Source organism: Prionailurus bengalensis, chromosome A1, assembly GCF_016509475.1.
Source record: "Prionailurus bengalensis isolate Pbe53 chromosome A1, Fcat_Pben_1.1_paternal_pri, whole genome shotgun sequence".
Classification (NCBI taxonomy): Eukaryota; Metazoa; Chordata; class Mammalia; order Carnivora; family Felidae; genus Prionailurus; species Prionailurus bengalensis.
In genome coordinates this window covers 120,404,159-120,430,579 of record NC_057343.1, presented here as the reverse complement: position 1 = coordinate 120,430,579, position 26,421 = coordinate 120,404,159, and the positions used below count along the sequence as shown (strand labels likewise).

The following is a 26,421-nucleotide window of genomic DNA, read 5'->3' as shown; positions in this document are numbered from 1 at the left end:
AAGTGGGGACACAGTGTACAAAAGAAAAAGTAGGGAGAATGGGTTTTATATTGCCAGCTGACGTTTTTCTGTATCCAGAGGAAGAAACTGATGACTCAAAAATGCCTCTTCGTAGCAATTTCCTGAATAGACATTTCTCCAGAGAGGACATGCAGATGACCAATAAGCATGTGAAAAGATGCTCAACATCACTAATCATTAGGGAAATGCAAATCAAATCCATAAGATACCACCTCACGCCCGTTAGAATGACTACCATCAAAAAACTGGAAAACCGCAAGCATTGGCCAGGATGTGGGGAAATTGGAATGCTTGTATGCTGTTGGTGGGAATATAAAATGCATCCACTATGGAAAACAGTATGGCTGTTTCTCAAAAACTTTGTCTTAAAAATTAAAAGTAAAAACAGTTAAAAATTACTATATGACTTAGCAATTCTACTTTTCAGTATATATCCAAGATAATTGAAATCAGGGTCTTGAACAGAATACATGTAAACCCATGTTCACAGAAGCATTATTGACAATAGCTAAAAGGTGGAAACAACCCAAATATCCATCAGTGGATAAAAGGATAAATAGAATATGGTATACACATCCAGCGGAATATTATTCAGTCTTAACAGTAAAGGAAATTCTGATCTATGGTGCCACATTGAGGAACATTGAGGACATTATGTTAAGTGAAATTAGACAATGACAGAAAGACAAATACTGTATTATTCCAAGTTTGTGAGGTATGTGGAGTTGTCAAGTGTGTACAATTGTGGTGGCTGGGGCTGAAGAAGGGGTAATGGGGAATTGTTAAAACAGTATGGATGGGGAGCCTGGGTAGCTCAGGTGGCTGAGCATCGGACTCTTGATTTCAGCTCAGGTCATGGTCTCAGTTTTACATGAGTCATGATCTCATGATTTTACAGTTTGTAAAATCGAGCCCTGGTCTGGCTCTACACCGACAGTGCAGAGCCTGCGTGGGATTTTCTCTCTCCTCTCTCTGCCCCTCTCCGGCTCTCTCTCTCTCTCTCTCAAAATAAATAAGTAAACATTGAAAAAAAAGGGTATGGAGTTTCAGTTTTGCAATGTGAAAACGTTCTAGAGGTTGGTTGCACAACAATGTGAAAATTGCACTGTACACCTAAAAAATTGGTTAAGATGATACATTGTATGATATGTGTATTTTGCTGTAATTAAGAATAAAAATTTTTAAATAAAAAAATTTTAACAACCTTTTGGTAGCTCTATAGGTAGCATGCTGCCTGATGTAGCTGGTACTCACTAACATCGAATAAATAAAGGAATCATAATACTAAAATAAACCTAATGACAAATCAAGTGAAGTATGAGATAGTTTAAGGGGTTGAAATATTGTGGGGTAAAATGGAATCAAGTATCTAGTGCTATGTGAAAGATTTATTATGAGGATGAGAAGACAGACTCCAGAGTTAAACTGTATGTTACCTGGAATTTTAGATAGATAGATAGATAGATAGATATGGCATGGGATCTATAGATAGTCCTTCCAGTTTTGATTCATTAATTCACTCATTTTTGTCATTCATAAAATATTTATTGAGCACCTACCATTTGCCAGTCACTAGCACTGTTCATGTTCATTACTGAACAAAACTGTCCTGCCTTTGTAGGGCTTATTTCTAGTGGGATGGGAGAACAATGTTGAATTTCTGGTTCTAGCTGGATGTTTGACATCAGACAAGTCCCATAAGTTTTCTGGGTCCTGATGCCCTCTTCTGTACAATGAGATGCAGGTGGCAAGGGGGTCAGGGGGACACTTTTCCTTCCTAACATTCCAAAAGATTTGAAAATTACATGTAAATGTGAAATGAACTAGGACATAAGAAACCACTAGGGGGCAAAATGAGCACGACATAAACATTCTACTGATGTAAAATTCTAGAAACAAAAGCATATGATTTCACTCAAACGTGGATTTAAGAAACAACACAAACGAGCAAAGGGGCGCGGGGAAGAGAGAGAAAAAGAGAGAGGCTAACCAAGAAACAGACTCTTACCTATAGAGAAGAAACTAATGGTTACTGGAGAGGAGGTGGGTGGGGGATGGGTAAAATAGGTGATGGGGATCAAGGAGTGTGATTGACTTGATGAGCCCCAAGTGATGTATGGAATTGTCAAATCACTATATTGTACACCCGAAACTAAAGTTAAACCGTATGTTAACTAACTGGAATTTAAACAAAAATGTTTAAGAAAGATATTTAAAAAGGGAGTCATCCTTTTTGTAGCATGAAAAAAATAAGCAAACAATAAATGTATATTATTGTAGGTAAGGAAAGAGCTCTACAGAATAGTTATCCAAATAACTATCCAAATACCTATGGTTTATTCTATGAATAAAGTACTTGATTTAGAGATCATGTTTCTTTGAGGAATAACAGCATGTAAGGAGCAGAATACTTGACTAGTAATTGAATGGCATCCCTAAATGCATATAATAAGACCACATCTACAGAACCACAAAATACCAACCAACATATTCGGTCTTGACATAGCCCTTTAGCCTTTATATTTATTAGATGTTAGGATCCAATACCTATTTAGAATTCTTCATTTCTTCATTGTTACTAATGAGTATGAGTCTTTCTGATTACAAAAAAAAAAATGTATGCTATTCTTTTTTCCACTTGTATCCCATTGGAAAGTGGTAGTTTTAAAATGGAAAAAATCTCGGGTGCTTGGGTGACTCGGTTAAGCCTCCGACTCTTGATTTTGTCTCAGGTCATGATCTCACTGTTCATGAGATCGAAGCCCCTATTGGGCTCTGCACTGACATTGCAGAGCCTGCTTGGGATCCTCTCTCCCTGTCTCCCTATTCCTCTCCCGCCTGTGCCTGCAGGCCTGGAGACTGCTTCGGGTTCTGTGTCTCCCTCTCTCTCTCTCTCTCTCTGCCCCTCCCCCATCACACACACACACTCTCTCTCCCTCTCAAATAAATAAACATTAAAAAATTTTAATTCAGTTTAATTGAACACAGGCCAGCTTCAGAGACTTGTTTCTAGCCAATAGCATGTGTCAGAAATGATGCTGTGTGATTTCCGAGAATAGTGGAGTGGTGTCACACAACTTCTGACTGACTCTATCTTTCAGGATGTTTTTCCTCAGAATACAGTCACCAAACTCTGAGGAAGCCTGTGCCATAGGGAGAGTCCACATGTATATATTCTGGCTGAGAGCTCCCTTAAAGGTCCCAAGTTGCAACTACCATCAAAAGGCAGACCTGTATGGGGTGCCTGGGTGGCTCAGTAGGTTAAGCGTCCTACTTCACTTCAGGTCTCACGGTTCACGAGTTTGAGCCCCGCATAGGGCTTGCTACTGTCAGCGCAGAACCCACTTTGGATCCTCTGTCCTCCTCTCTCTCTGCCTCTCCCCTGCTCATGCTCTCTCTCTCTCTCTCTCTCTCTCTCTCTCTCTCTATCTCAAAAATGAATAAACATGAAAAAAAAAAAAAAACAGACCTCTAAATGAGCGAGCTCTCAGACCATTCCAATCCCCAGCCGTCAGGCCCCCAGCTGAAGCTGTGTGGAACAGAGATGAACTATCCTTGCCGAGTCCTGCCTGAAATAGATTTGTGAGGAAAATTAATGTTATTGTCATTTTAAGCCATAAAGTTTTGAGGTGTTATTTTTACCAAGCAATAGATAACCAGAGCAGGGGATAACTGTCTTTGGGACTATGGCAGGATAATTTAAGAAATTAAATGCCAGAAGAGTAGATTAGTGCTTCTGTAGATTCCAATTGGCTTGGACCCAGTCACCTGCCCTGAAAACAATAAAAGAAAAGAGGCTTATTATATGCTATCACTCATTGTCATATCCCATGTGCACTAATGCTCAGGACAGCGCAGTCTTGGAGACAGATCAAGCCTTGTACTTTAAGGGCATTATTATCACTGACATCCACTAGCAGGTTACTATAAACATTCTCCCAAGCAGCAGATCCACACATGAGAGCCCTTGATTGGGCTGGACCTTCTAGTTCACAAATAAGGAATGGAAGCCTGGCTGGATAGAAACTCAGTAATGGCTTCATCAAGCAGAAGGCACTGAGGAGCAGGAGCATTTCTCAAAGAGGATGGCTAGAGATGACTAGCGTGCAGCTGGTCTACAAGGGAGCATGGGAATATTGGACTCCTTCAAGCTTAGAGCACCAAGAGGCAGACGCAGAGTCCGTTTGTCACATATAGTGACTGCCACGTGGGGGATTTTCAAAAATATTTGTTAAATAAATAAATGCCACACACACAGCATTATTCTGTCCTAGCATTGGAACACAAAGTAAACATAAACATGACTGCTCTCTTAATACAGCTTCTGATGTAATGAGATAGTCACAATTACTCACGCATTTACCATCTCATCTTTGTCACCTAGCATCTGAAAGTCACAAAAAGGATGCAGTGATGATTATGACACTAGCCATATTAGTAATTGATCAAGTCCCTTGTTCTGATCACCTATTCAGCCTGATGGTGAAGGAGGGATTCGCTGAACATACGACACGACACTGGACAGATGAGGTGGGCAGCAGCTTATTATTAATCACATTTACTCACAGGAATAGAGTGAACCGGCAGCGGCTGTGGGAGACAAACTTTGTAGTTTCAAGAAGGCGGGGTGATCCCTGCTTTCCATGGGGGTATATTATTGGCTTCTTCTAATAATTCCACCAGCTTGTAGAAGAAGGTAGAACCAATTAGGTTGAGGACCAAGTTGGGTGGGGCTGGTGTGGCTGATGTGGGAACTAGCCAGGTCTGGAGCCCTTACCACTGGGTCGGGGGCAAATCTGGCAAGAGAACAGGAATGTAGGCTTTGGGGTCAGAGATATCAAGGCAGCGCTTGACATTTAGGTCTTACGATATATCTCTTGGCCTCAGATCCTCCCTTGTAAAATCAGACCGTGGGAAACAAATGATCTCAAGATTCCTGTCAGTGTTAATTCTTTTTATTTCTCATTATATGAAGCCACTCAAATGAGAGCTCACTCTCAGAGGCACTTGCTGTCCTGATTTGTCTGTGAAAACCAGTCTATTTTTGTTCATGTTAGAGACATTTCAGTGAATTCAGGCTAAATTCCTAAGGCCCTCTCAAAATTTTAATGTGAAGCTGAAGCATTTCATTTCTAGGAAGTTGGAAGGGGAATATGTCACAACATTTAGTACAGAAGTCAATTTGGGAATTAACAGGAAGAGCTTTTAGAGAGTCCAGGAAAGAAGTCATATTTATAAACCTAAAATCAACTCTTCTTTTACTTGATGTTCATCTTTTATTTATTAAGTTTTTTAAAAAAAAATTTAATGTTTATTTATTTTTGAAAGACAGGGAGACAGAACATGAGCAGGGGGAGGGCAGAGACAGAGAGGGAGACACAGAATCCGAAGCAGGCTCCAGGCTCTGAGCTGTCAGCACAGAGTCTGACACGGGGATTGAAGTGACGAGCCTTGAGGTCATGACCTGACCCAAAGTTGGATGCTTAACTGACTGAGCCACCCAGGCACCCCTGATATTCACCTTTTAAAACAAAAATCTTAGTTAGAGTTAAGAAATGTTTGTACTTTCTTCCAGAAGGAAAAATGCCTTATCTCAGACGGTAGGGGATTTGTGATTTTCATTAGATCCTGCAAAGTTAGGACTGCAGGGGAAGAGGCAAAAACATTTTGATAGCTTAGTTTAAATCTAAAGGCAAAAGATGTGTTTATCTTTGACTTTCCAAGCTAAATTTGCAGACTATAATAGAAACTTTATGTTTGATTCTATATGCCTCTGATTGTTTTAAAATAAAATTATCCTCATGTCAGGAAAAGAATTTAATTGATGTTATCATCTATAGTCTTAATAACAAAACCCTTATCTAAGTGCACAGAGAGCATTATGGTTAAAGTAGAGTAGCCTGCTCTCCCTAGTAGCCATCACAGTAACCATTCTCTGCTCAGGAAACATGTTCTCCAACATTTAAGAAAGAATTGAAGAAAGTAAGAATCATAATGAAAAGGGTGTGCTGCTGCCCATGGGCTATAAGCTAGGACGCTCTCCCACATAGCCACCTGCCTCATGCCTGGTGACCTATTTCCTATTGTGGCAAGACACTGTTATTATCAAGACGTTGACATGAAATCAAATGAAAATAAAAAATTAGAATTCTGTAGCTTGGGCATGTGTACTCCAAAGAATGTTTCAAATTTATATTTAAATTTATCTGGCTGAAAGCTCCTAGACAAGCAATATCTTGTGCGGGAAATACTGCCTTATAATAAAATAAAGTTTAATAGGACATTCTTTATAACTGCAAAGAGTTACTCTGTAATGAAAAGCAGTGGTAGCTTGCAATGTCTGTAACTGAGGGCAGCATGAAGAATTCTAATGGCAAAATATAAAAAAATGAATTGCCTAAAAGAAATATAATGTATTAAACTTAGGGTCATTTCTAGGCTGCCCTCTTATTGAGTACAATAAAACCTGATCCCTCTATCATTTTAAGAACCACTATATATTAAAAGTTTTATGGCAATTGGTTTACTTGGCTAGGACACTGCCATTTTCTTTCTTTGCAAATAAACATATTTTCCACAACATAAGTCACCTTATGCACTGCGTCCTTACAAATTCTGTGCGTTGTGAGAAGAGAGGACAGGAAGGGAGGTAAAGCAGAAAGAACACATTTTCTTTAAAGTTTGAAGTAACATGAAACACACCAAGAAGATCACATACAGGTAGCACTGTTCAAAATTTTCAAGTATAACAGCTCAAATGTATGAGGGGTTCTTAAACCAATAGTGTGTGATATCAAAAGCTATTTGTGAGACTAAACTGTACAACACAGACAAGTCCCACTGGAAAAACCTAGGACAGAAGATGACAAAAGCATATTTTTAATTAAAATTTGTTTAATGTTTATTTATTTGAGAGAGAGAGAGAGAGAGAGAGAGAGAGAGAGAGAGAGAGAGAAGGGCAGAGAGAGACGGAGACAAATAATCCAAAGCAGGCTCTAGGCTCTGAGCTGTCAGTACAGAGCCCAATGCGAGTTCATGACCTGAGCTGAAGTTGGACGTTAACTCACTGAGCCGCCCAGATGCCCCAACAAAAGCATATTTTTAACACAGTCCATAGGATCAAAAGACAAATTATAAAATAATACAGAACCTTCAGGGAAGCATCAGAGTGAATGTGTATGACTGATTGCAGAAACAGTTTGTTCAAACCCAATCATTGCAGTTTTTAGAAGTCCATTTTGGTTGCTGACAATATCATATTGCTTCTGTAGAGGTATAGATGCAGCAATGACAATTAGTCCAAACATTCATTGAGTACTTAGTATTTAGGCATTGATATTTACATGCATTATTCCACACAATCCTTGTAGCAAGCACAGAAGATGAATATCATCATTATCTTGCTCTTACACAGGAGAAAAGTAAGGCAAAAGATTTCAGTAACTTCATGGCTAGTCAGTGGTAGAGGATGTAAACCCAGGCAGTCTGGCTCCAGACGTGCATCCTTAACCCCTATACATTACTAATTAAATTACATGACTAATATAAGGTAAACTTGAACATTAGGTGATTTGTCACATGCCCACTGAGTAGATTACAAAAAATATTTTTTATCAATCTGACTATATACACATTTGGGGCTGTAGATACAACTATCAAATAATTGCAATTTTAGTGTATATATACATATACATATCATACACATATGTATATATATATATATATAATTACATATTAGGTAAAGTAGCATATTTATTAGATATATTGCCTTGGTTATGTTCATGTTACATAACACAACAATACAGTCTAGAGGTTTAGCACAAGGACTCTGCAGCCAGCCTGGATTCAGATCTCAAGTCTACTACTTCTTACCTTATGACGTTTGACAAGGTATTTAACCACTCTGTTCTCAGTGTCATCATATGTCAAGTATATGGTATCTACCTTACCGGGTTGTTGGGAAAAATAATTGAGTATAAAGGTGTGAAGGGCTTAGAGCAGTGCCTGGCACATTAGCTCTTATAAATTTTTTTCATGTGTTTCACTTGCACCTTTGGCATGTGGGGCTCTGCCATCACCAGAGCCCGGCCCTCTGATGTTGTTTTCCAGTATCTCCCCTTCTAGTACTCGCGTTGGTGGCACATATACAGTAGCTCATCTCCCCTTCTAAGTTGCTTGAGATACAGAACTTCTGGTATTTCCACCGAAATTCTTATTCCAAACCACAATATCCATTCACCTGATATTAGAAATGTTTTTATTTGCTATTTAAGAGGGTGTCTGATCTCCACAATAAAAATACTTACAGCATTGTTTTAAAAATTATCTTTCAAAGCTTTTTTTTTTTTTTTTAACAACACGAGGCACTTAGAAACTTCAAGTCAAAATCCCAAGTATAATTGCTACGTTAGGGTTAAATTTCTTTGCCTTTAAAGACCCATTTTGTCTAAAAGCATCCCATGTTGTTCCAGGCAAATCTATCTTCCCAAGACAGTAATGTATTGTTCAAAGTAAAATAATTGAAGTAACAGGAGCAGAATCTGATGAGAAACTCTTTTATAAGGGATATCTTTTTCTAAGGATAGTTTGGAGGAAATATAATCATTGTATTTGGGATATGGAGTTAGGTCATTAATATTCAGGAATAGTGGAAACAGATCTTAGGTATTTACATTAGTTTTTACCATAATTATCAGGTTTCATTGTAGAATTTGACATGGTTAAGGTCACAGCTGCCGAATCTCCACCTCATTAGGTGCTTGTGGAAACAGCTAAAAGTAGGGGGAACTACCCATCTTCAAGCCAGAATTTTCTGGCACAATTCCCCACGACATATTTACTAGAAAACAGAGAGGGAAGAAAGTAAGATAAAAACATAGAATGAGGCAAACTATAAGACACTCTTAAATACAGACAATAAACTGAGAGTTGCTGGTGGGGTATTGGGTGGTGGGGTAGGCTAAATGGGTGATGGGCATTATGGAGGGCACTTGTTGGGATTAGCACCGGGTGTTACATGTAAGGAGTCACTAAATTCTACTCCTGAAACCATAATTAATGATACGTTAACCACCTTGGATTAAATATCAATCAATCAACCAATCAATCAAATGAAAAAAAAAAAAAAACAGGGAGGAAATAAGGCACATCTAAAATCTAAGGACAATTTCACGGCCATTCCAAAAAAATGGAAGTTTTTTGTGTGTGTTTGTGAAATCCATTAAAGTGTTAGTGTGTATACCAGCATAGTTGTCAAACTAAATTAGAAGGTATTACTCATGATTAAAATATTATTTCTTTTTCTATTTATTGATTCATTGATTGATTGTCACTGGTTTGGTAACTGACATGCTAGGTCCCAGGGAAGACTGGGCAGCTGTTACAACCCCACTTCATGTTCTATTAACTGTTAACCTATTTAAGGCTTTCTACTCCTAATGAACACAACTCAGTTATTTTAACAGAAGTCAGCACATTTACCATGTACTTCAGTTTCCTTTAAAACAACTCTCTGGAACCTATCCTGAGGTGGGGGGGATGCAACACCAAAAGAAAAAAAAAATTGTTTTCCAAAAAGAAAGGTCTACCTGACTAGCCACAAAATTGACTGCTATTCTCAAAATCCCCAAGGGGTTTCTGCAGGATATCTTGGTTTATACTTCAAAGTCAAACAAACAATTGTGGAAGATTTAATCGTGTAACTTAACTTTTTTCCTTGTCTTATCAATTGGGGCAAGGGTTAGAGAAGAAAGAAAATCTAGTAAATATAGTCATTGCTTTTACAGACAGAAGCAGAATTTGAACAACATCTATATCTAACAATTCATGCCTAAACAGGTAATACTGAACACTCATATTCTTACATTTTATTTAAATTTGAGAGTAATTTCTCCTCTGGATGGGAAGAAATAGAAATATCAGGAGAAACAAAAGAGACTAGAATTTTCTTTCAACCATAAGAACATTAAGTAGATGAAATAATAAATTATTGCATACAGTGGATAACCAGAAACTCAGCTTCATAGATAATATAGCTTAGAGAGTATAACCAAATAATTTGTCAACCAAACTGGGATATTTTTGATAGAAAAAAAAGGAGAATATTAATAACTATACTGTAAAATACAGCCATAAAACGGGACAACATGGCTGTCTTCAGTCAATTAGGCTAACTGGTCATCCTTCCAAGAGTTGTACAGATGGTAACTACATCAAAAAATTATAGGGGGCGCCTGGGTGGCGCAGCCGGTTAAGCGTCGGAATTCAGCCAGGTCACGATCTCGCGGTCCGGGAGTTCGAGCCCCGCGTCAGGCTCTCAGCTGATGGCTCAGAGCCTGGAGCCTGTTTCCGATTCTGTGTCTCCCTCTCTCTCTCTGCCCCTCCCCCGTCCATGCTCTGTCTCTCTCTGTCCCAAAAATAAATAAACGTTGAAAAAAAATTTTAAAAAATTATAAAGTTATTTACAAAACTTGGTATTAAAAAAATTTGGTGAGCTATTTCAGATATTTTCTGATACTTTAAAGGATAGCTTCCATTCATCTCATGAGTACATTCTTTGGTTTTTCAGTTTTGTCCTTTTCCTATAACTCTTTCCTTTGGAGGGGTGTGTGGAGGTTTTTTTGTTTGTTTTTATTTGTTTCAATATAACTCTTTCCTTTGGAGGGGTGTGTGGAGGTTTTTTTGTTTGTTTTTATTTGTTTCAATATAGTTTGCATATTGAAAAAAAAACTTTTTAACTACTGAAATTTTATTATTCCTTTGGAAACTGGTCCCAGAGAAAAGGCCTGGTTTCCTTTGTAAAGACCATGGGATTTGGGGGCCAGCATATAATGTAAGGGCTTGTGGTATAAATTTTAATGCTATAAGCTCTGAAGACAGTTCTGCTCATTGGTTAACACCATGGCATTTGGAGCTAGAATTCCTTTACTTACAGAAAGTGATTTCACACAGAAGCCAGAGCAATCAAAATAAAAGAATCAAATTATGCCACTCTTCAGTTCATAACCTTCAGTGGTTCCCCTTTTCTTTCAGAACCAGTACCAGAATCCCACAAGACACTCTATCCCTGATCCTGGCCTTTAGCTCCAGTCTCAACTTCTATGTGGCTTTCCTCATTTGTCTAATCATCCTGGGTTCATTTAGACCAGTGATTTCCAAACTCTGATGTTATCCAAGAGACATTTTTAGTTGTCACAAGGTGGCAGTGGGGATGGGAGTCGTACTATTTGCATATACCTGATAAAGTTCAGGGATGTTGCCAAACATTCTACAGTGCACAAGGCAGCATCCCCTGTCTCCCTCTGCCCCACAAAAATCATTTAGATTAAAATGTTAATAGTGCAAAGGTTACACCTTTCCTCACACCATGTTTTCCTTAACCCTAAGCCTTGCACACACTATTTTTACTGCCTGAAATATTCATGCCCTTCTGTTCCCCTTTTCAGTTTTCTTTAACTCCTTTTCATCATTCCCTTCTCAAAGTGCCTTTCCAGATTTTCCGTCCCAGATGAATATTACACTCTTTCAAAAAATTATAGAGGACTTAATAATATTAGTAACCATTTTACATATATTTATGTGTTAACCCCACCCCAACCAATCCCAGGTGAGCAGTACCAGTTAGCTTGCATTCATCATAGTATCTCCAACAGCACAACTAGGTGAGATGTCATGCAACACTGCATTCAATGTTACTAAATGAACATTTGACAGCCTCACTTACAAAAGGAGAGTAATAGCGTGATCATCTCATTAGGGTGTAAGGATTAAATAATACACCTAAACTCTGTAACACTGTCTGAATTACACTAAGTCCACAGAGACCGGCGTTCTGTGGTTTGTGGACAGGAGACCGGCTCCGTCCGCTCATTAGTAGCATTTGCAAACCCTCCTCCAGGTCTCCGGTCTATTGAGGAATTCTTCCTCCAGACAGTAACTAACAAATTTCTGCGCTTGCGCCTTTCTGCCTCTGTCGGTAACCAGGCTTCGGGAAGTACTTCCCTTCTCGTTGGCCCGCAAATAGACTGATCAATCGACACTGCGCATGCTCCGCATCAGGTTTCCTTTTCCCCGGCCCGCCCCACATCCGACCCAAGAGAGGCGCAAAGTCTACCAACACGCCTGCGCGAGCGGGCGTGCCCCGGAAGCGGTTCTTTGGCCTTGTGACACGTAGCAACGGAGCCAGTTCAGGGTCCTAAGCGGTGTTTGGGGGTTTTGGGGGTTTGCCGGAGCCGCTGCCGCCGCTTCTCCATTTGGTGAGTGTTTCAGCTTGTGGCACACTGTTCGGCTTGTCCGCAGTCCAGTGCAGCGCGGCTTGTTGCCGCCTTTCGGCGCAGCGTTCCGGTCCTTTCGCTCAGACCCTCGCTCCCTTTCAGGTCCTTGCTTTGACGCGTCCCCTATACCTCAAGCGTGGCTTTCTAGGAGTCTGCACCGTCGCGGCAGGCTCAGGCCTTATTTTGCAAAGAGGCAGTCGCATTGTCAGCGGCAAAGCCCTTCCCCCGAGGTGAGGAATCGTCTTTATTGTTTTTAGACCTCCAAGGAACCAGTTCTCCCACGACCCTTCCCCTAGTTATAATGACAATTGTAATAACAATTTAATGACAATGAGCCTGGGCATACTGGCTCCTTGTAATGGAGGTGTCTTCCCAGCTTGTGATTTCGAGATTAGACGTTTCCTTTGTAACTGCCACCCAGACCTGTCGTCCAAATGCTGGTGCCTCAAATTCCAGAAGAAATAATTTACTGCCTTCTGAGGCTTTTTGCCTAGTATCGAAACGAATTCAGTAGGACCTTGGGTATAAACAGTATTTGCCATTCTTCTTCTCTTGCAGATCATTTGCAATGTCAGGCTTTGATAACTTAAACACGGATTTCTACCAGACAAGTTACAGCATCGATGACCATTCACAGCAGTCCTATGATTATGGAGGAAGTGGAGGACCCTATAGCAAGTAACTTGTCAACTTTGACCATTTATTTAGTCAAGATTAAAGTGAAAGCATGTATCCTGAATGTTTGGTATTGCCTAAAACTGAATGTGGCAACATTCCCTTGTCAGGAAGGTGATTTTTCATAATCTTCCTTCCTCTGGAAAGATCTATGACACTGGTTTTGGCGTGAAGGGATTGCCCTAGTTAGAGTTCGGTGCCTTCTGCAAAATCTTCGGGTGGGCCCGAGTGCAAAAGTTGATTGTTAAAGAACTATTTCCTCGTAATAGTATTTCTACATCATTTAAGATATGGGTAGGAGCTTGAAGGACCTAGAAGATAACCTAGGCTATTTAGTCCACAGAACCAGTTAAAATTTTAAAATCTTGTGATGGCTAGTTTAGAAGTTAAATCAGTCAAGATTTCAGACCTTGTCACTGTTAACTCAGAGTGCTTAGTGACACTGTTTAGCAGTGTAAGCTGCCTGTTGTGAATCATCAGGTGATTTTATATATCAGGTGATAATCATTTTTATTACTCTTCTTACCAAAACCTTGTGCTCAGTACACACAAGTTGCCAGTTGCAGACGGAAGAGGGATCTCAAAACCTTTCAGCCCTGAACTTTTAAGAACAAAACAGAACAAAACACCCTGCTTTTTAAATAGGCTTTGGTGTTAGTGGTAGAAATACATTAGCTGAGGCATTCTACCAATCTCTAGGACATCATATTCTTAGCTTCTTAGAACTTTGAAAGTAATGTCAACAGGCATTAAGTATACCAGGGTGGATTAACCTTGTTTGGGTGGTCCGGGACTCCTTCAATGAGCAGAATTGGAAACATCATGTTGAGAAATATCCATTCCTTTATTTACTTAAAAACGTGTTTTGTTGTTTTGTTTTGTTTTGTTTTAATCAGTGTACAAGAGGGAAAATCAATGAAAGATTGGTCAGAGTGCAGCCACAGGGCTTTGGAAAACCTGCCTCTGTATGTGGGCCTGTTTTTAGCTAAATGGTGTTTGCATTCAACAGAACTGTGATATTTGGATTACAGCCTCCTAGGTGTATTTATCTCTGCCTTTCTTTCCTGCCCTGTCCATGTTTGCATCACTTAAAGGTGTGGCTTATCTTTTCATCCCAGTTAACATCTTCTCCTTTCAGTTTTCTGCAGGGAGGTGGTTTACATATTCTGTTGCTAACTATTCTCAATTCCATTACAATCAAATCATGTACCAGTAAGCATTGTTTCAGTGTAATGAAGTTTTATTCCAGGTACTTGCATACCCACTATTGCAATTAACAAATGGGAGTTAATAGATGAAGCCTAGGAAAACAGAAAGCTTAATGTATTAGCAGTAACAATTGGGTTTCGTTTATAAGTATCATTTATATGTTCATATAACAACAACAACAGCAACAAGTGAAAGGCCCTTTGATCTTAATCTATTGAGCTTTATGACTGTCATATTGGACAGGTCCCACATTGTATGTTAGATATGCCTATAAAATACCAATTACATATTTTTAAAGTATTTAAAGCTAGTATTTTTTCATTTTTGACATAACTGATAAATATCTTTATGGAATACAGTGTTGATTTAGTCAGTACAGATCGTATTTACCATACTGTGTTCTAGTTTAAAACCAGCAGGAGCAAGTCAGGAATTTTTCCCGACCAGGTCCTACCAGAAAAGGAAAACTGGAAAATTCCATGGCGTTGTCTTTCTTGCATCTTAAAGAAGGAATGAAGACACCACTTTTGAAGCAGTCGTTTTCTTGGGGACTATTTCTCTTCGTTACATGACATTTATGAGTCTTACATCACCATTCGAAAGTGTGGCCTTCAGACCCTAGAGGGTTGTTGAGACCTTTCAAGGAGTCTGTAAGGGCAAGACTATTTTTATAACAGTACTAAGACATTATATACCTTTTTAGGTGTGTTGACATTTGTACTCATGTTTTAAAAACAGTGGTTGATAAAATTGCTAGTACCTGAATGTGAATCAAGACAAGGGCATCAAATCGTTCCAGTAATCATTATATTCTTCATCGCCACACACTCGCTGGGGTGTAGGGGGGAACCACTTTTATATAAGGATGCCCTTGATGAAGCAGTAAAAATTACCGTGTTGTTAAATCCTGACCCTTCAGTGCACACAGAGTAGAACTGTGCTGCATGACGAAATGGGAAAAGGTCCTAAAGCACTTTTAGTGTGTACTGGAGAGCAGTGGTTAGGAAAAGACCCTGTGCATTTGGAATTGCAGGCTGAAGTAGCTGCTTTTTCTTGAAAACCATTTCTATTGGAAAGAACATCTCACAAACTATGGTTATTTAGACTTCAGTACTGGGCAGATGTTTTCTTGAAGATGAAATAGTTGAGCCCCTTACTTCAAGAAAAAAAACTGACAGTATGTGTAGCCAGTGGTTAAATTCAAGTTTTCAGGTAAAAATGAGGATTTGGGAAAACTGTCCATAACTGTCAGCTTCCTAGTAATAACCATTTTTCTGATGAAATCACTGGTCATATTAACAAATGTGATTTTCTTATACTTACCCTTCATATATATGTTTTTATATTAAATATGTTAATGTTTGGGAGATAGGTATAACTCATACTAATATTTTCTAAATCACCAGTGAAGGTTACAGAATCAAAAATGAGTAAAGAAAGGATCCGTTCAAAGTGCAAAGCACATTACTGTATTCTGTGAAACAGTATAAAAAGTTTATCAGTGGAGCACCTGGGTGGTTCAGTTGGTTGGGCATCTGACTCTTGATTTTGGCTCAGGTCATGATCTCACGGTTTGTGAGTTCAGGCCCCACCTTGGGCCCTGCTGACAGTGTGGACCCTGCTTGGGTTTCTCTCTCTGCCCCTCCTCTGCTTGCATGTGTGTGTGTATGCACACACTCTTTGTCTGTCTCTCAAATAAACTTAAGAAGGATGTTTATTAGTAGTTGTTCCATCTTCTCTGTTGCAACTTAAGTTTAAAAAACTACCATCTTGCTTTGAATTTTGATGCAGAATGAAAAGAATATCCATGATAATCTGAAAAGGTTGTTAAATAATTTTCCAGCTACTTGCCTGCCTCACTACATTTTCTTCAGATACTTCAACTAAGACAATATATTACCACAAACTGACAACAGAAGCAGATACAAGAATTTTTAACTGTCTTCTGTTAAACCAGACAGGACCAAGATTGTCAAAAATATGATACAGTGCCACTTTTCTCAGTAATTTTTTAAAGTAATTCTTTCATTAAAATTTTATGCTAATATATGAAAAGTTTATTGTTACTTTAAATGAACTAATAAATATTTAATTTTTTTTAATGTTTATATATATTTGAGAGAGAGAGAGAGACAGAGTGCAAGCAAGGTAGGGGCAGAGAGAGAGGGAGACACAGAATCCAAAGCAGGCTTCAGGCTCCAAGCTGTCAGCCCAGACCCCGACATGGGGCTTGAACCCACAAGCCATGAGATCATGACCTGAGCCAAAGTCAGATGCTTAACCAACTGAGCTACCCAAGCGCCCCATTAAATATTTTAAAAATTTCTCAGTTTTAATTTCTAATATGATAAATATTGACAGATACATCCCACAGGAATAAAAAATATTTGGGTTTCCCAGTAATAAATTTTGAAAGTGAAAGGGGATCCTAAGGACAAAGAGTTTGAGAACCACTGGTCTGTACCATTCTTTTTTTTTTTTTTTTATTACATAGACATTCATATTCTCTCTCTCTCTCTCTCTCTCTCTGTCTCTGTCTCTGTGTGTGTCTTTCTGTGTGAGAGAGAATAAAATACATTCTGTTGATGCAGATTGTATCAGCCTCCATATGGAGCTTTTCTAGCTGTTTCATAAACCCAGTTTTAGATTTATGATACATTCTAACAGAGATCAACATAATAGCATATTGTACTAAATCAGAAAATGTGAATTCTTCCCCTAGTTCAGTTCAACCTGCTAATCCTGTGGGATATGTGTGTGTATGTTTAAGTAAATGGAAATCAACATATTTCATACTAAGATGGAAAAAGACATATATGGGAAAAAAAGATATTATAGCTATCTCCATAAATTAGGATTTGGGGGTGATTATTATTATCATTGTTAAAAGTTGGTCCCCGGAGTCAAAAAGTCTAGTTTTGAATCTTGGCACCACCATAGGCAAATCATTTTAACCTAAATATTAGTTTATACATCTTTATAATGGGAAGGATGTTAAAAGCAACCTCCTAAAGTTATAGTGACGTAATATGATATAATGCACATTAAACACTTAAAACTGTGCTTTACAAAGTAACATTCAGATAGGTGACTTGTATTTTTGTAAATTTTCAGTAGCTAATATGTGCCTCTATGTTACCTATAACATATTTTAGAATGAATGAATTTTGATAAATAATAAATGTACAACAGTTTTAAAGATGCAGAAGTTTTTAATGTGAAAATTAAGTCTTCCACTTCCCCTTGCTTCCAAGTCCCTTTACCTATATAATTATGTGTGTTATATTAAATGTTACATTATTTTTAAGCCTATATAATTATAGGTAATGTATGTATATGTGTATAAAATACACATATTCAAATATATAGATAACAGATGTATTCTAAAAACTACAATCAGAGTGGGTGCATATGGCATATATTATTCTGAACATTGGGTTTTTTTGTTTCTGCCCACTAAGTATTTTTTGATTATCGTTCCTTATTCACATAGAAGTACCTCATTTTTTTTAACAAGCGCATAGTAATTTATGCCATATTACAGGATATTTACTCATAACTGTTTATTTTGTTTTTTATTGTTTGCTGTTAAAATAATGCTTTGGGACACCTGGGTGGCTCAGTCAGTTAAGCATCCAACTCTTGATTTCAGCTCAGGTCATGATCTCGCAGTTTGTGAGTTCGAGCCCTGTGTTGGACTCTGCACTGACAGCACAGAGCTTGCTTGGGATTCTCTTTCTCCCTCTCCCTCTGTCCCTCCCCTGCTTATATGTGTGCTCTCTCTCTCTTTCCCTCTCCCTCAAAATAAATAAAAATTAAAAATTAAAAAAAAAATAAAGCTTCATCGAATTCTATATTACTATATAGCCAGAAAACTAAATAACGTTTTTTTTAAGCTTGGATTGGACTAGAGTGGTAAATAAATCATGAGAGTCCCATTGGACTCTCCAGAGGGTTATGTATAGTTGAAATTTTCCCATTATTTGGATTTGCTTTTATTTTTTTTTTAAATGCTTGCTTATTTATTTAGAGAGAGAAAGAGAGAGGGGAAGAGAGAATCCCAAGCAGGCTCCGCTCTCTCAAAGCAGAGCCAGTTGTGGGGCTCAATCTCACAAACCATGAGTTCATGACCTGAGCCAAAATCAAGAGTCAGACTCTTAACTTAGCCAACCAGGCGCTTCAGATTTGCTTTTAATCAAGATGTTCAGTTAATTTAAGATTTAATTTTAAAATCTCAAGTAATATTCATGGCAGTCATTAGTCTTACATTTATCAAAAGGAAACTATAAAATTTTAAAAGGTAATTAAAGGATCTTTAAGCTTTCTCAGTTCTTTTTAAAATAATTATTTTACTTCTGTATTTCTTACTTTGTATTTAGATTAGTCCCATTGATGGGTAAGTCATATTTTTCCCCAGAACATGGTAAAACAAGTTTTTAAAGATACTGCTTCAATGTCCTTCTGTTCACTGTTGTTTTTTTGTTTTTTTTTCATCACTAAAATAGCCATGGTAAAGCCTCTTTTTCTACAGTGCGGGATTTTACTACAGCACATATCAAATGAGACAGTAAGCGTATACCTACTTTGAAAAATTGAAAGTGCTATTAAAATGCAAGGTAATACTAATAATGTTTTGTTATATTCAGAAAGCTTTCGAGAAAGAGGCTTGAATTTTTCCATTCTGTGTTTGAAATTGATGGTTGTTCTTAAAGAGATTTACACACTTGGAAAAAAATAACATACTACAGAGAGTAAAGAAGAATGATTGAACATTCAATGGAGAGTCAGACCACAGTGGGAAATTACATAACTTGTAGTACAAAGTCTGTCATGTTCAGATTTCATCCATAGTCTTAGGTATAAATTTTATTCCTCAGCTATCTTTATATTATATATACTACTAGAGGGGGAGAAATAGATAAGATTTCTAAGTTTTCATTTTTTGACCACCTAATCTTTAAAAGTTTCATAGTTTATAAAATTCTTAAGCGCTGTAGGAGTGTTGACATCATCAAGTAGATTCTCTGAAAAACACTGACAACTTACCATTGGAGATAATCATATTGATCCTAGTAATCATTTCAACACCATTTATGAAAACTGGCCAAGTAGCTATCCTAAGAGCTGTGTGACTGTGACTCTCTCGCTCTCAGGGATATCCACTGTTGACGTAATTCTCAGAAATGGAACTTTGATTTACAGACAGTATGCTGGCTATGACTATTCGCAGCAAGGCCGATTTGTCCCTCCAGACATGATGCAGCCACAACAGCCATACACCGGGCAGATTTTCCAGCCAACTCAGGCATACACTCCAACAACACCTCAGCCGTTCTATGGAAACAACTTTGAGGATGAGCCACCTTTATTAGAAGGTAGGATTCGTTGCAGAGTACTCTGTAGTGTCCAGCTGGTTAGTGAAAATAAATCAGTTTGGAGAAGTTATCCCTTCCTTTGAGAGAATAATGTTACAGAAAAAATGTTTTCTACTAAGTAACTCATTTTGAACAGAGTGTATATGAAACCACACTGAACCATAAGGGACCAGATTTTTAATAGATCTTTATAAAGTGATTATTAGGTCAATATGTGAACATTGACTTTTACTTCACATTATTGATTCAATTCTGTCAGTGGAAGAAATGGAAGGAAATAGCATGGTAGTGATTATTCTATATGGAAGAAGTTGGCAAAACTAGTAACATCATTGAAAAATACGGTGATTTTCAAATTCTGTTCCAAAACCCATAAAGCAGTACTTCTGAACATTTTGGGCTGGGGGGTGGGGGGTGTCGGATACCCTTTGAAAGTCTAATGAAAGCTATGAATCAAAAAAATACTCTTCTCAGAAAAATGCACACCTGTGCATAGAAACATAGTTTTATATACAATTTCATAGCATCTCCAGGTATTGCTGAAGCCCTAGGTGAAGAACCCCTTACTCCGAACCCTGTCCATATATCCTTTTTACGCAGTCGTAGCTGAGAATGTCTTGTTTTGTCACATCCAAACACTTTTTCTGTCACCAAAGCAGAAATAAGACTTTTGTGGAGTAAGCACCACAGTCAGGGAAGACTGGTATTGAGGACTTCCCAAAATAATGTCTCATATTGCTGAGTGTTTCATTCTGTCTCCTGTTCCAACATAGATTCTGGTAAACTAAAGATATATCAACAAATCCTAATTGACTTTCTTATTTTCTCTTCCTTTAGAATTAGGTATCAATTTTGACCACATCTGGCAAAAAACACTAACAGTGTTACATCCATTAAAAGTAGCAGATGGCAGCATCATGAATGAGACTGATTTGGCAGGACCCATGGTTTTTTGCCTTGCCTTTGGAGCCACATTGTTACTGGTAAGATTTTAGTTTAAACTCTCAGTATGAGATTAAACAACATTCTTTAATGGCCAAGAGCCATTTTTGAGACTTGTTTATACATCAGATCTTTCATGTGTTTTGAATGGTATTGAGTTGCTTGAAATTATACCCATTCATCACTTCTCCATTGATAATAAATGTAATATATTTGGAAATACTTTTTTAGGTTTATTTACTTATTTTGAGAGAGAGAGAGAATGCATGTGTACGTAATAGGGGAGAGAGAGAATCCCAAGTAGGATCCGCACTGTCAGCACAGAGCCCAGCCCGGGGCTCCATCTCACAAACCGTGAGATCATGACCTGATCTGAGATTGAGAGTCAGACACTTTACTGACTGAGCCATCCAGGTGCCCCTAACACATTACTGTCTTAAGTCTGTTCAGTAATGTCTTTTACAAGAGCATAATTCAGTTTTGTTTTGTTTTTTGGTTTGTCAAAAGACTGTATAACTCCACCAATGGTTTGGAAAAATAATGAAAGAAAAATACATCTTCCATTAGATTTTTCTTGCTTGTTCGTCATTTTTCTTTTCTCCTCCCTTCCCCATAGAACCCTGGTGTCCTGCTTATCCTGACTTCCTTTCTGTTAGCTCCTTTTGGTGGTATTTGTTGCTTTCAAGGGATATTGGCTATTATCCAAACATTCTGCAGGATTTTCCATCTTGGGTCTATAGTTTATTTGCTTCAAATCAGATATTTCTTTTTAGAAGTCTACTGCTTAAAGGTGATTGTAGCATGATTTTGTGTCTTTATTTGCTGAATTGTTCATATACTACCTGGAAAATGAAAAACCAAATAGATGTATATTGGGAAGTAGGTACTTCAGACTTCCTGAGAAAGGTATAATAGCCAATCGTTGTTTTACTACTCTGCTTAAAGAATAGATACGTGTACAGATTTTGATGCTCACAAATTGAATATTTTCCACATGTACTTTTTTAGGTGAAATAAAGCCAAAAATAATGTATTTTTTTCCCTTTTAACCCATAATCTTTTCTTTACCCATAGGCTGGCAAAATCCAGTTTGGCTATGTATATGGGATCAGTGCAATTGGATGTCTAGGAATGTTCTGTTTACTAAACTTAATGAGTATGACAGGTGTTTCGTTTGGTTGCGTGGCAAGTGTCCTTGGATATTGTCTTCTTCCCATGATCCTACTTTCCAGTTTTGCGGTGATATTTTCTTTGCAGTAAGTACTGATCTTTATTTGGGGGTTGATTGACCAGTTCTCTGTAGTAGGATTTCCCTCACCATCAGTTTAAGATAAATCACTAATTCATCAAACTTGAGATAGTGCCTGTTGTGAATGAGGACTATCCTCCATTAATTTCAGTGATAAATACTAAAACTAAGAACAAATTTAAATTTTTTTATTACTATCTCTGCTTTTATCTGTGATAAAGAATTTCACTACTTTTGTGTTTACTTGGCACTGAACAGTAGTGATTGTTAAGTCAAATATTGCATGAAAAGATCAGGTTGTGAAAATTATACTTTCCATCTCTCACATTTTTTAGACTATAGCTAATTTCTTAAAGATGTTAGGCATATGTTAAGTGAATGAATAATAAAACACATACTGTCTACTTGGCAGCTTTTTAAGTGAAAATGAAGCATTCTTTTTATGGCAAGAGGCTGTTAGTAGCCTACCATGTTCTCAGATGTATATGTAAGCAGCTTTAAGTGTATAATTTGTTAAATAATGTTTTAGGTAAGGTGAGAAGGAAAGGTGTAAATTCCTGCTGATAAATTCTCTGCTCACAGCCAGCATGCAGCTTCTTTATCAACAGTTCAGGCTCCTCCTTGTGGCTAGTGCCTGGCACAACCAGTGATGAGGCTTTGTTACACTTGGAAAGTTAAAGGAGAGGTTTAGGAGAAGAGCGTGTATCAGCTCTTCGATACTAGAGATTTGGCAAGATGATGGCCTCACAGTGTTTCTGCTTTGCATAAAAATGCTTCAGATTTTCAGTGTAGAAACCTTGACTCTTCATTTGTTGAGATTGGTACCCTTATATTTGAATTTTACAAAAGAGATTTTCTATGAATGCACTATTTTCTAACCAGAGCAGTTTTGCTCTCAGGAGGCATTTGGCAGGGTCTGGAAGTAATTTGGGGTGATGCAAAAGTGTTGAAGGCCAGGGGTTCTGCTGACCAGCCTTACAATGTACAGAACAGCCCTTCACAACAAAAGTGCATCCATCCCAAATGTCAGTGATGCCAACATTGAGAAACCTGGCTCCTGTGCTGACAGGCATAAAATCTAATTATAAATGAGCTTTTTGAATGTGGATGTGAATGATTCAGCATTATTGAATTCACTGTGAGGTACTTTATTTTAGCATTTGAAAACAAAATCTTGACCGTTTCTTGAGATGTGTACAATGTGGATTTAAAGTGCTTTTCTTTAGAATTGGGTTATTATTATATTCTTATGTATCTAATCTCATCTACTGCCTCCCCCCCCTCCCCTTTTTCCTTGTCGGTTACAGAGGAATGGTAGGAATCATTCTCACTGCTGGAATTATTGGTTGGTGTAGTTTTTCGGCTTCCAAAATTTTTATTTCTGCATTAGCCATGGAAGGACAGCAGCTTCTAGTAGCATATCCTTGTGCTTTGTTATATGGAGTCTTTGCCCTAATTTCCGTTTTTTGAACTGAATTGATCTGGCATGTGGACACCATTGAGCCAAAAGGACTTTGAACTCTTATATTGGACCAGCGAACTGCTACAGTGCAACTCCCGTGCAGATCTAACGTTTGACTATTGGCGCAGTGGAAGTAAACATACATCTTTTGTTCATTTTTATAGAACTTTTGAATACTATGTTGGATTTACTTGCAGTATGACTAGCTTTAAATGTTTGTGCTTATACCAATAAGAAGTGCTATTTCTTTCCTGTTCTGCAGCCTTTGAAAAACAGATTTTTTTCTTGCAAATTATATTAAGATGTTTTTGATAGATTTTTATCAACTGTGGGAAACTGACCACAGGGCTGATAATCTTTTCTTAAAAAGAACCCAGTCTTGGTTAAGAAGACACAAGATTTACTGCAGAAATGTTTTTCCAAGGGATTGGGAAAGAAAAATTGCCTGTATTCTCAAGTTAGATGCACTTGAAGCAAAAAAGTGATCCCAATGTAGAGTTTTATGAGTTTGCCCTGCACAAATTTGACATTCCTTTAAATTCTCTCATGGAGTTTTTGCTAAAACTCAACAAGACAGCAAGTTCCTAGTCTACTTGATTGTAGACAGGAAGTGTGAGCACCTGTTGAGGTTAGCATGAACTAAACCATAGTGACCTAGACTGAACGCATTAATGTTCATAGTCGTATCTCCATGTTTCCTAGGAAAAAGAAAATCACTAACCTTTTTTGAGAAAAAGATTTAAAACGTCACAGTTTCAGTACTGCAGTTATCAATGTAAAGTGCATTTGATGCTTAGTAATTAAAATTTTCCCAGTTTTAATTGTGTTGAGTTGACTTTTGCTGTTTTCGGTGTCGCATTTTCTTTAATTAGGTTCTGGTTTTAACTTGTATTCATAATTTATTCTAAGCTTGAAGAATAGAAGTCATTTAGTATAGAATCAGAAAAGAGATTAAATGAAAAGCAATGTACTTTGAGTTGCAACATTATTTCCTTGTATTAAATTTATTTGGTTCATGTCATGTTCTCTTGCCAGAGAATCTGAGAACATGCTATATCTTGTATTTTGATATAGCATTGGCTTTTTCTGAAGAAAACTGCCTCTGATTTTTGGACAGGCTCATTTACAGTTGTGAGAAAGATGCCTTATGGGAAGGAAAATGTTGCCTTTTTCAAAAAAGGAGACTTTCAGACCAAATAAAAACAAACACCAAACTGATGTTAATGGTTCTTTTTAAAAGTTAGTTTTCAATCATAAAAGGAGGTTAAGATAATAAAACACATTTCTTGTAAGATCATGATTTCTGATCTCTGGAATCATATAAATATGTTTTTCTTCATTAATACTTAATTTCCTAGAGGAATACTCTCACTAATTTGTTTTGGACTGGGTTTTCAAACATACCAAAGTGTTTTAGAGTATTTTTTATTGTAATCCGTGGATAGTATTTGTTTTGTCTTTTTCACTTCATTTTATAAATACACACTAATATTGTTAAGGTAGACATAATGAGTGCCTTCTGTGAATATCCAGTTTTTCCCAATGATCAGTGTAGAGGATGCTTTGGGAGTTAAATTTCCCTACTGTTGCTTAGACTTAGACCATTAATTAATCTTCAGCCAGATTCCCCAAATGGATCAAATTGTTTTATTTTTTTGCCTCTCCCAGCCCCAAGATAATACTTTTTAATTTAAATCAATATTGAGAGACTATTGTTACTTGTCTTATAGAACTCCAAAATGATTACGTGCAAACCCATTTTATATATAATGGTTATCCTGTCAAAACAGCTTTATAGTGGAATTGTATTTAATGCAAAAGGTTAGTTCTAGAGTTTGCTTGCTACCTGGTGAGTCCTGTATAGCCAAAATTTCCCTTTTAAAATTTCTCTTTAAAATGCAATATATGTAGCCATATTTATGCATACTTTAAAAACTGAAAAACTATGTTTCAAAAAGTTATATGTAATAACTTTTTTGTCTGGCATTGTAGTAGATTTCTCTTTCTTGAGTTAAGTTACAAGAAGAGCATCTAGCTTGCTTTTAGGTAGGGCCCATTTTATACCAAAACCATATACATGCACCTTTAAATACTAGAGACACTCAGTATAACTTCAAGCTCACTTAGTGATTGTTCCTGGATAATAAATTTACCATGAATGGATCTGCAAGTTCACTCACTGGAGCTACTGTGTTATGTGTTACTTTACTTACGCATGCATGTATATCAAGGACAGATAACTGCTTGTATGTATGGTATAAATGTATATTTTATGACTTTTAATACCATGTTACATTACCACGTTTACCAGTGGGTGCTTCCAAGAGCAAGAGGCATTCTTCCTCCAGACACAGTTTTAAAGATGGTGCAAAATTCTATAAATCTTAAAATGCTAATTATGTCCTCACATACTAAGCATCCAGTCAAAGAGAATTTTTTAAAATGTATCTAACGACATGGTTTCAGGTAGAATTTAAGTACTGTGCATTGACATTTTCCAAGTTTATTTGTAAGCTTTAATGGGCATTGCTCAACTCAAATATACTCCAAAGCTAAGTAAGGACAGTTGTCTCTGAAGATCAAATTATGCATTATTTTTATAGTATTCATTACCTATTAAAAAAAAAGGAGACTTTCCTTTCTGAAGTTATACACTTTTTCCCATATAAATGGAAGAATTTAGAGCTTTGGGCAAAAGGAGAACTCTAGAAATTATAATCTCCTATAGGGTACTGTGACCTAGTTGTGGAGAATTGTGGGAATTCGGGAGTACATTGGAGATCTGCCTGTTTCCGTATAGAGCAGAGCTGACATAATGACTCAGACAATTTTCTTAACTTGCCCTGTGAGAGAAATAAATAATAATGTGTGTGTGTGTGTGTGTGTATGTATAATGTGTGTATATATGTATATATAACATATAACAGTAATGTGTATATATAATTGTGTGTATGTATATATTATATATATATCTCACTCACAGGGCATTTTATATATTTTATAAACATTTAGAGTTAGGCAAAAACATAAGTACCTTTTCAAAGATTTACAGTAGTTAACGAGATTCCTTTTTTTTTTTTTAGGATGTATTTAGGATTTGGGGGAAGGAATGGAAATAACAAGATATCAAAGCTGTTGTTAATGCCCTAAGGAAGAATTGGATCCTGTTTGGATCCTGTGCTTTTATGAATAGTAGATAAGAATGACCTATCATAT

The 26,421-nt window shown here is 37.3% G+C and overlaps 1 protein-coding gene across 2 annotated transcripts; it reads left to right on the top strand.

The window, feature by feature from the left end:
- The first annotated feature begins 12,109 nt into the window (after positions 1-12,109).
- YIPF5 (Yip1 domain family member 5) lies at positions 12,110-25,389 on the top strand. Of its 2 annotated transcripts, none has more exons than XM_043589979.1 (6): positions 12,110-12,275; positions 12,852-12,971; positions 19,380-19,552; positions 20,390-20,535; positions 21,569-21,750; positions 23,051-25,389. In XM_043589979.1, exons 2-6 carry the CDS (start codon positions 12,862-12,864, stop codon positions 23,211-23,213), a joined length of 774 nt encoding a protein of 257 aa, XP_043445914.1. In that variant the 5' UTR covers positions 12,110-12,275; positions 12,852-12,861; the 3' UTR covers positions 23,214-25,389. The 2 variants fall into 2 exon arrangements, with proteins under 2 accessions (XP_043445914.1, XP_043445924.1); XM_043589989.1 differs by having other exon boundaries at positions 12,160-12,523.
- Positions 25,390-26,421: the final 1,032 nt, after the last annotated feature.

Coding starts and splice junctions, on each gene's coding strand:
- YIPF5 (XM_043589979.1), top strand. CDS start 12,862: ATGTCAGGCTTTGATAACTTAAACACGGATTTCTACCAGACAAGTTAC. Junction 20,536..21,568: donor TTGGAGCCACATTGTTACTG/GTAAGATTTTAG, acceptor CTTTACCCATAG/GCTGGCAAAATCCAGTTTGG. Junction 21,751..23,050: donor GCGGTGATATTTTCTTTGCA/GTAAGTACTGAT, acceptor TGTCGGTTACAG/AGGAATGGTAGGAATCATTC.